Genomic DNA, 9,375 nt, shown 5'->3' with positions numbered 1-9,375 from the left:
TCGGTCCCATCCCGGCGCCGCTGCCGCGACTGAGGCGGTAGCGGCGGCCGCCGGCCGCACGCGCCACGCTCGCCGCAACAAGTGCAAATACGCCGCGCAGGGATCTCAGAGTATTGGTGCGCCGGCCCGCGGTCGGGACAGTCGGGCGCTGCGCCGCGGGCGGGGCGCGCCAGTGCGGCGGTCGCGCCGCGGCCTCGGCCAAAGACAGGGCGTGCCACGCCCGTCCGCCGTTTGTTTTGTTTGTGTGAGTGTGAGGGAGAGCGTCGCGCCCCTGCGCCGCCTTGTGGCCGCGCAAGGCGGCGGCAGCAGCCGCGGAGCCGCCACGTGTTACCGGATGCCGTGTCGCCGAATACACCAGCTACGTGCCAGCTAGAGACGTGTAGGAGGGCCGAGCGACGGCCGGCGCTGCGCGGAGCTGGTGACGGATCAGCCGGAGCCCTCGCCCCGGGAGCGACGGCCGGCGCTGCGCGGAGCTGGTGGCGGTTCAGCCGGAGCCCTCGCCCCGGGAGCGACGGCCGGCGCCGCGTGGAGCTGGTGACGGTTCAGCCTGAGCCCTCGCCCCGGGAGCGACGGCCGGCGCCGCGCGGAGCTGGTGACGGTTCAGCGGGAGCCCTCGCCCCGGGCAGCCGGGCGCTGGCGTGAACCAGGCCCCCGCGCGCCGAGTGCGTGCACAGTGGGCTTGGACAGACACCACAGGCACCTGGCTGACGGGGCCGAGGACGGGCACAACCAGGTGTCCCTGACAAAAGAAACCGGGGCTACTACAGAAGCTGAAAATCAAACAGCTATATTGTTCCCAGAACACGTGTAACAACCAACAATGGATAAGCACGACCCCCAGTGAAAGACAAATACAAGCTCTTTAGTCACGCCGGGTGATCAAATTTAACGTTGCATACCTTTAAGCTCTTTCCAAGATGCCTATTACGTTACGGTCGTCTGTCAAGCATCTCGAGCCGCCAAACGTGAACAAATATGTGATCCACGGGGTATTACAGTGGGAATCACTTGGACCACTTTCTCTGTCCCGCGATGTTTCACATGGGTGTCAGCCCAATCACAAACCCGCACGTACATACGACATGCATCGAGCGTGCTACACCTATCGTCACGCACCCGAGCCAGCCGATCACCATCGGGACGAACGCAATAAAACCTCAGCGCACAGCAATGTTCGGCGCGTCTCCTCCGGACAGATCCCCTGGATTGCACACTAACTCGGCTGTAACGCCCATAAATCATTGGTCGTACGGTGCAGGACACAGGACATTCAAAACGTATGCCACGACATCTTATCTTGTGTTAGAATAGAGCGTATAGCCTCCTCAGTTCTGGCGTCCGGCGCCGCGCAAGGCATACGTTCCGAACCAGACGCGGCCGCGTCGCCACCGCCACCTCTCGAGAATTGTTCGCGCCTCGGCCTCCAAGGAGCCCGGCTCTGTCCTCAAGGTAAGGACACGCCGGCAGCAGGTGCGTGCCGCCATTCGGCCCGCAGCGCCGTTCCCACCGATGCGAGCACGCCACGGCTCGCTCTCCGCGGCGCCGCGCCGTGACCCGAGGCCGGCAGCGTCGCTCCCGCCGAGAGGGCACGCGACGGCTCGCTCTCGCGGTGCCGCGCCGTGACTCGGGGCGCGGGGGCCGGCAGCGTCGCTCCTACCGGTGGGCGCGAGCCACGGCTCGCTCTCGCGGTTGCCGCGCCGTGACCCGAGGCCCGGGGGCCGGCAGCGTCGCTCCCGCCGAGGGGGGCACGCCACGGCTCGCTCTCGCGGTGCCGCGCCGTGACTCGGGGGCCGGCAGCGTCGCTCCCGCCGAGGGGGGCACGCCACGGCTCGCTCTCGCGGTGCCGCGCCGTGACTCGGGGGCCGGTAGCGTCGCTCCCGCCGAGGGGGGCACGCCACGGCTCGCTCTCGCGGTGCCGCGCCGTGACCCGAGGCCCGGGGGCCGGCAGCGTCGCTCCCGCCGAGGGGGGCACGCCACGGCTCGCTATCGCGGTTGCCGCGCCGTGACCCGAGGCCCGGGGGCCGGCAGCGTCGCTACCGCCGAGGGGGGCACGCGACGGTTCGCTCTCGCGGTGCCACGCCGCGACCTGGAGGCCGGCGCCAGAACCGCCTTCGGCGAGCAGCACCGGGTGTGAACTAGCCCGCGCAAGGTATGGTATCGATAAACAATATTCTGCACTGACGTCACATGGTTCATGCAGTAGAAGTATCCGTCTAAACCCGCACCACACCGCTGTTCACTGTGCGAGGTACTGGCCAGTCGAAGACTTGGCGATTGCGGGATGCCTAAACCATGCTCAAAGACAAAGAATTTATACCCAATATGACACGAATTTTCATCATCAGAACTTGCATGATAGCAATCACTCATTTATTGTGACATGACCATAAACGATAAAAAGAGGAACTTCCAACCGTCTCGTCACTAACGTAAATCGAACGGGGCCCGTCTGATGCGCCTGCGCTTACGAGCTGGCGACCGCACAACGCACAGCGATGCTGACACCATTCGAGCGGCAGATCCGCCCCTACGACTATGTCAGTCCCCCAGTGTGTGGACGTGGACCGTCCTGTTCCAGCGGCAGGTCTAGGCCGGCAGTGTATGGACCTGGACCGTCCTGTTCCAGCGGCAGGTCTAGGCCGGCAGTGTGTGGACCCTGGACCGTCCTGTTCCAGCGGCCGGTCTAAGCCGGCAGTGTGTGGACCTGAATCTTCCTGTCCCAGCCGCAGGTGGCCAGCTGCTGTCGCTCCAGCACGGACCAGTCCAGCCCGTAGACAAACTCGGTGTGGCTCTCCAGCGTTCCCAAGCAGCGTGCCTCCGTGCAACTCCACAGTCTGGAGTCAGGCACGACGGTCAGCATCAGCTCCGTTCCAACCCGCCACCGATACAGAATCTCAGCGCCTCCTTCCCCCCCCCCCCCCCTCCCCCACTCACGTCGAAAGCGTTACCACAGGGTGAGAGATAGACTGGCACCTTTAACTCGGCATCTGTCGTCGTGATATTACACTCAGCCCACAGCCGGCCCACCTGCATGTCTTGTCATACGAGGCTGTCGCCAGCACGGTGCTGTCGAACGACGAAAACCGAACCTTCTTGATAGCGTAGCGGTGGCCCTGCAAGAGGAACGGAGTTATACGTGCCAAGCAACAACGAGGTGCCAACGCGCGTGACAACAAGATGCCAACACGGGGGACGAATGGATGGAGGTGTTGACTTGCGACTCGCATCCAGACTGTGGTGTGGAATCTGTTCGCGATAGCAGTTTAGGTAATGTTTTGAGCGCCTTTAGTCACGAGAACATTGGACAGTCGTTCCCACGTTCTTGTCAGAGTGCGGTTATCGCTGCTGATCCAGAGATAGAAAAACTGGTGAGGACAATTGAATAATACTTGGCAGCGCTGCAAGACAGTGTGCGCGACGTTCATTTCAACTAGCATTTGGCCACAAAAAGAGAGTTGTCAAGCAATAAATTCATGCAACATTGGCAACGAATATATGATTTATGTCTGAGCATTGCTGAGAAGGCTACAGCTGACATTCCAGACGTCACTTATTGTCCTACCGGTATCAATCAAAATTAACGGGATTGGGTGTGCGTAAAAGGCTCAAAGTTTATTATTTTGGAACGGGGCAACAAGTGTGGTTCCACAAAATATGAACTTCAGCCCCAAGGATTTAGAACAAAGGAAATATTGGGTCTTTTGTACTTTTTCAGCTGCCGATACAATAACGTTGACCTAAGGTGCTGGCACAATGCTGGTGCTACTATGTGCTGCTAACTTCCCGTCGGACTCCAAAGTTAAGTAGAAGGTTTTCAGAAATGTGGTAGCGTAAAGAGCGCACGCTCGACAAAAAAGAGCACAGCATGAACCAACCGCAGACCGCGACTTGCCATGTGCTTAACCACCAAATGATTTTTGCAGCCCCTTTAAAGAATTATAAGGTCACTCTCAAGAACATACACAAATCTAAGAGACTTGTCCTTGACACAGTGAAACGGTGTCGAGCATCATTACGATAGGTTTCAACTCAACAGAATTAAACCTAAGGCTGATACTTATTACAAAGGCCCTATTTTATCAAACTAAGTGGGTCACACATTCTTGTTTTGGTCCTACACGTAGCTAAAAAAACAAAAAACATAAGAGCTCCATTAACTGTGCATACAAGCCATCAAAATGAGTCGTGGTTCGCAGCTATTACTGCTATTGTGTCATAGTTCCACGATTAGTCTTAAATATCCGGAACTCCCATATTAGCCACAGTCAGACTGAACCTCACTGAACTACCGCTAGAACATCAAATCACTTTTTAGCTCTAGTTTAATCTAAAGCCGTTCCGGCGGTCCCGAATCACCCGACTGCAAACCCCCGTCATGACCAGAGCCCCGTTTCTCCCCCCCCCCCCCCCCCCCCGTCTTGTACGTACCGCCAGCTGCACGAGCGGACTCCGCGCGTCCCGGAGGTCCCAGAGGCGCGTGGCAGCCGTCCACGCCGGCGGTGGCCAGCTGGCGGGCGCTGTGTAGCGGCTCCAGTCACAGCTAAGCAGCTCGGCCGGCGAGGCGCGGACGGAGAGCACCGGCCGCCGCCCGCCGCAGCGCTCCACACGTGCAGCGCGCCGTCGGCTGTCGGCCACGGCACAGCCATCTAGCGGCCAGGCGGCGCAACCCGAGGTATAAGCTTAGGCGGCGACACCTTTGGTGCCAGCTCGGGTGTGGGACCCCGGGGTGCGAGCTCGGGCATGGGATCGGGAGTGCGAGCTTGGGCATGGGACCCGGGGTGCGAGCTCGGGCTGGGATCCCGAAGTGCGAGCTCGGGCATGAGACCCCGGGGTGCGAGCTCGGGCATGGGATCCCGGAGTGTCAGCTCGGGCGTGGGACCCCGGGGTGCGAGCTCGGGCATGGGACCCCGGGGTGCGAGCTCGGGCATGGGATCCCGAAGTGCGAGCTCGGGCATGAGACCCCGGGGTGCGAGCTCGGGCGTGGGACCCCGGGATGCGAGCTCGGGCATGGGATCCCGGAGTGTCAGCTCGGGCGTGGGACCCCGGGGTGCGAGCTCGGGCGTGGGACCCCGGGGTGCGAGCTCGGGCGTGGGACCCCAGAGTGCAAGCTCAGGCCCTCCGCGTGGCATCACACCCTCATTACTGGACCACGGCATCCGTGCACCCTTCACCGGCATCCGTGTCACAGGGCGATAACGCGACATACCAGCGGCGGTGGCAAACTGCCCGGCCTCGGCCGCCGACCACGATAACGCAACATACCAGCGGCGGTGGCAAACTGCCCGGCCTCGGCCGCCGACCACGCGGCGTCGTACACGCGGCCGGCGCAGACGGGGTACGTCTGCACGCAGAGCAGACTGCCGGCATCCCACTGCGGCGGACCAGAACACCGCTGAAGAGCCGGACACGAGACAGGGTCCGCGAGCGGACAGCGCTGTAAGCGCAAGGCCGGCCGACGACAGGCGGTTGTGGAGACGTGCTTCACCGACCAAAGTCGAGCCCGACCTTCCACTAAGTTGAAAACACGCCTGGAGGCTATCGACTGAACAGATCAGTTTCTTCAGCACTGTTACTGGGTGCCAGCAGCAGTCACCTCGAAAGTATAGACAACGAAATTATCAAAGTGATAATGTTGTAATGCTGCAGCATCCGTTACTGCCAGTAACCAATGAGGTCCTTTGTTAAAACAACAGCTGCAAATACGACGAAATGCATATTCACACCGAATACTGATAATACAAGCACAGACTGCAAGCACGCAAGCACATCCTCGCACACTAACACACAGGCCACACACACACACAAGCACAGCACGGACGAGCGGGCGATGCACAATATCAAGCGGGTTGGATAGGCGTCCGTCACCGCACGGACCTGTTTGGCTGTGCCGTCCCAGCTGGCAGACAGCACAGCCTGGTGACTTCTGACCGGGCTCCAGGTAACGCAGCTGACCTCCTGAGCATGCTCCCGCCGCACCAGTGAGACATCCTGCGTCACACGGGTCGGGGTGAAACATCCTGCGTCAGACCGGCTCGGGGTGAAACATCCTGCGTTCAGACCGGGTCGGGGGATGTGAACATCCTGAGTCAGACTGAGCCAGGGTGAAGCATTCTGCATCCGACCGGGTCTGGGTGAAACATCCTGAGTCAGACCGGGTCTGGGCGAAACATCCTGAGTCAGACCGGGTCTGGGCGAAACATCCTGAGTCAGACCGGGCCTGGGTGAAACATCCTGAGTCAGACCGGGCCTGGGTGAAACATCCTGAGTCAGACCGGGTCTGGGCGAAACATCCTGAGTCAGACCGGGCCTGGGTGAAACATCCTGAGTCAGACCGGGTCTGGGCGAAACATCCTGAGTCAGACCGGGTCTGGGCGAAACATCCTGAGTCAGACTAGGCCTGGGTGAAACATCCTGAGTCAGACCGGGCCTGGGTGAACCATCCTGAGTCAGACCGGGTCTGGGCGAAACATCCTGAGTCAGACCGGGCCTGGGTGAAACATCCTGAGTCAGACCGGGTCTGGGCGAAACATCCTGAGTCAGACCGGGTCTGGGCGAAACATCCTGCCCCAGACCAGGCCAGGGTGCGGCATCCCACGTCAGACTGGGCTTGGCTGAAGCGTCCTACGTTAGGCCGGGCCAGGGTCACCCCGCCGCTCGAGCTCAGACGTCACAGGCTTGTTTAATAAGGGTCTGAATTTGAGGCACAGGCAAATGCAATCACGTACTGCCTTCAATCCGCATTCCAGGGGCGGTTATTATTATGCCGACCAGTGACACGCTTGTCTACAAAATGCACTTCCTCAGCCAATGAGCATGCCACGGAAAATCTCCCCAATATATTGGTGACAGCCCAACGGCGTTACACATAGCCACTTCGAGCAACACATTAGGGGGTCTGGTGCCCCGAGCCGGGCACTCGGCGGCTCCTCCGTTGGCCGCCGCCTGGCCTGCCTGGCTTCGGTCGCCCCCCCCCCTCCCATCACCCCCACCAGCCTTACCCCTGTTTTGGCGGTGTCGAAGACGGCCACGGCCCGGTCGCCGGTGCCCACCACCAGCGCCGACGGACTCGTCTCAGACCACGTCACGTCCGTAATGACATCCTGCCAGGGGGCGCTCCAGCTGGGCGCCAGGTGGGCGCCGCCGGCCGAGAGGCGGAGCACGTCCAGACGGCCGGCGCCTGGGGGACAGGCCAGTGCTGGCTGTGCTAACATCAATACACTCAAAGTGGAAAAAACACAAAACCTGTCAGGCGAGTGATCACTTGATCTAAAGACCAACAAACTGCCATTATACACATGCATGACAGTATTGCTAGCAGACTGTTCTTGATTCACTTTCATTTGGTTCACATATATTTTTATCCAATAATTATGGGGATAAATTATGAACACTCACAATTAGATTATCATCAAGCACACAAAAATATGCTTTGCACTGACATGAAATTTGGCTTGACACTGAATAACAGAGTCTGATAGTGATTGAATTCTATTCTTACTTGAATTCAGATGCCTGCATTCTAATTTGTTCCAGGTAGGTCAGCCAGCCACATCCAAATAATGTGCGCATTACATCAGGAAATTAACATCATGCCTGCAAATGTTTGCATATCAAATATTTTAAACATGACTTATACATCTCTTTGAAGTTTCTGATATATTTCATAATATTGGTCATATATAAACATAATATATTTCATATATTACATAATATAAATCATAATATATACATTGGCTGACAGATGTAAGGGATATGAAGGAGTTTGTGAAAGTTAAGTTAAAAAGGATATGAAAGTTACATCTTTTATTTAGTGCCACTTAAATATAATGCTGAATGATTCAGTAACCAATCTGACTTACATAACCTTGTGCAAAAATCAACTCACACAAATAGCATGCCTTTGCAAAAGACTAAATCAACAAGAAGCATGCAAATGATAGGACTGCGTTTTATGAAGGCAATGACTACATGGAATCAGCAAGTGTTTCACTTTTATGGACAGACATGCCCCAGCAGAAAGTTGATCTAATGTAGTATGGAGGTCATCAATTTTATGGTTTCATCAAAACTCAGATACCACAACTCTGCTTCTTGTAATCATGTGGGCCAGAAACTGCCCCTCTTCTTCCTGGTGACATAGCCAAGGGGATTCTGGGGCCACACCCTCTTTCTTATTCTATCTTATTCTATCTGGAGACAGTGGAGGCCCTCCTGGGGCCAAAGGCCAGTTTCTTTTATTTAAAACATGTGCAGGGTTTCTGAGGCATAAAATCAGCCAATGAAACATCAAAACTAAATCACAAGCCTAAACAGGTAACCAAAACTTAAAAAGTATGCCAAAGAGATGATGCTCCATATCTAGATGTGATCTACTCTTGAAAGAAATAGATCAAATCAGGGCTACTCCCAAACAACAAAGTCTCTCACCTCCCTAGAATCTCTAGCCACAGACACAACACTGCTAACTAGAAAGAACTGAGGGCTGCATTTACAAATTTGTCCAGTGGAATGTGCAAGATGTAAATATAAATTTGTGCCACCTGACACCAAGCCCAGGGTGGCTTCCATACACATTTTGGTGGTCACTGCTCTGATCTTGATCATGAGCCCCCAGCTCTGGGAATCATGACACGAAAACATATTGACATCCCCACCACCCAAGTCCCTGAATATGGTAGTGATGATAGGGGTTACGAGTGTTTGGGGAGCAAAACTACTCAGCATAATTACCTGATAGGCCATAGTTTGTTCCAGAAACCACAGCCAGAAGTTCTTTGTGAAATGGTGACCATGCGACTGCATAACAGTGGTAGCCTGGAAGTTCACATGATGCCTGCAACGGATACATCTGTCCTCCCTAAGCCTTAAAATACGTAGACTAGGTATGCATCACATTGCATGTGACATCAGCATTCATTGAGGAGCCAGTGGAATTAGAGATGCACACATGCGAGAAAAGAGGAATTGAGTTTTTCTCTCCACACTCGTATTCCCATCAAGTACGTCTGGAACCGCAGCGCCCAGCATACATGCTTTTTTGGATGGTTTCAACCAACGCCTCGGAACAATGTTCTCAACCGAGGTTTCAACCAAGGCTACTAGAGTAAAGGCTACTGATACCCAAGGCCGACTGATATCGTCTCCTCTGTGCCGGAATCGTCGGTGTTGATTTCACGTCCGTCGGCTAATTTTAGAGGCTTATCAAATCTAGCAGGAAATGGTTTTCGGCAAACGTAAGGGTGACATTTAGCTGTTTCGGATATTTGTTGTGAACTTATTGCGGCATTTTTACCTGATATTTGAACTATGTTACATCCTGAAGTGTAAGGTGCACTAAGTCAGCGGTTGACTAGAGACATTCGCAGGCGTTTGCTG

General features: G+C 56.2%; 1 protein-coding gene across 1 annotated transcript; it reads right to left on the bottom strand.

The window, feature by feature from the left end:
• Positions 1 to 2,029: 2,029 nt before the first annotated feature.
• Positions 2,030 to 9,107, bottom strand: LOC119100655 (peroxisomal targeting signal 2 receptor). Its single transcript, XM_037223731.1, has 5 exons — positions 8,731 to 9,107; positions 6,999 to 7,177; positions 5,875 to 5,988; positions 3,028 to 3,113; positions 2,030 to 2,834 (listed from the first exon to the last, which is right to left on the bottom strand). The coding sequence occupies exons 1-5, from the start codon at positions 8,846 to 8,848 to the stop codon at positions 2,684 to 2,686; spliced, it is 648 nt and encodes a 215-aa protein (XP_037079626.1). The 5' UTR covers positions 8,849 to 9,107; the 3' UTR covers positions 2,030 to 2,683.
• Between the last annotated feature and the right edge of the window lie 268 nt (positions 9,108 to 9,375).

The sequence above is a fragment of the Pollicipes pollicipes genome, unplaced genomic scaffold, assembly GCF_011947565.3.
Source record: "Pollicipes pollicipes isolate AB1234 unplaced genomic scaffold, Ppol_2.1 Scaffold_4881;HRSCAF=5763_pilon_pilon_pilon, whole genome shotgun sequence".
In the NCBI taxonomy this organism is placed as follows: Eukaryota; Metazoa; Arthropoda; class Thecostraca; order Pollicipedomorpha; family Pollicipedidae; genus Pollicipes; species Pollicipes pollicipes.
This window is presented reverse-complemented; position numbering and strand designations above follow the sequence as displayed.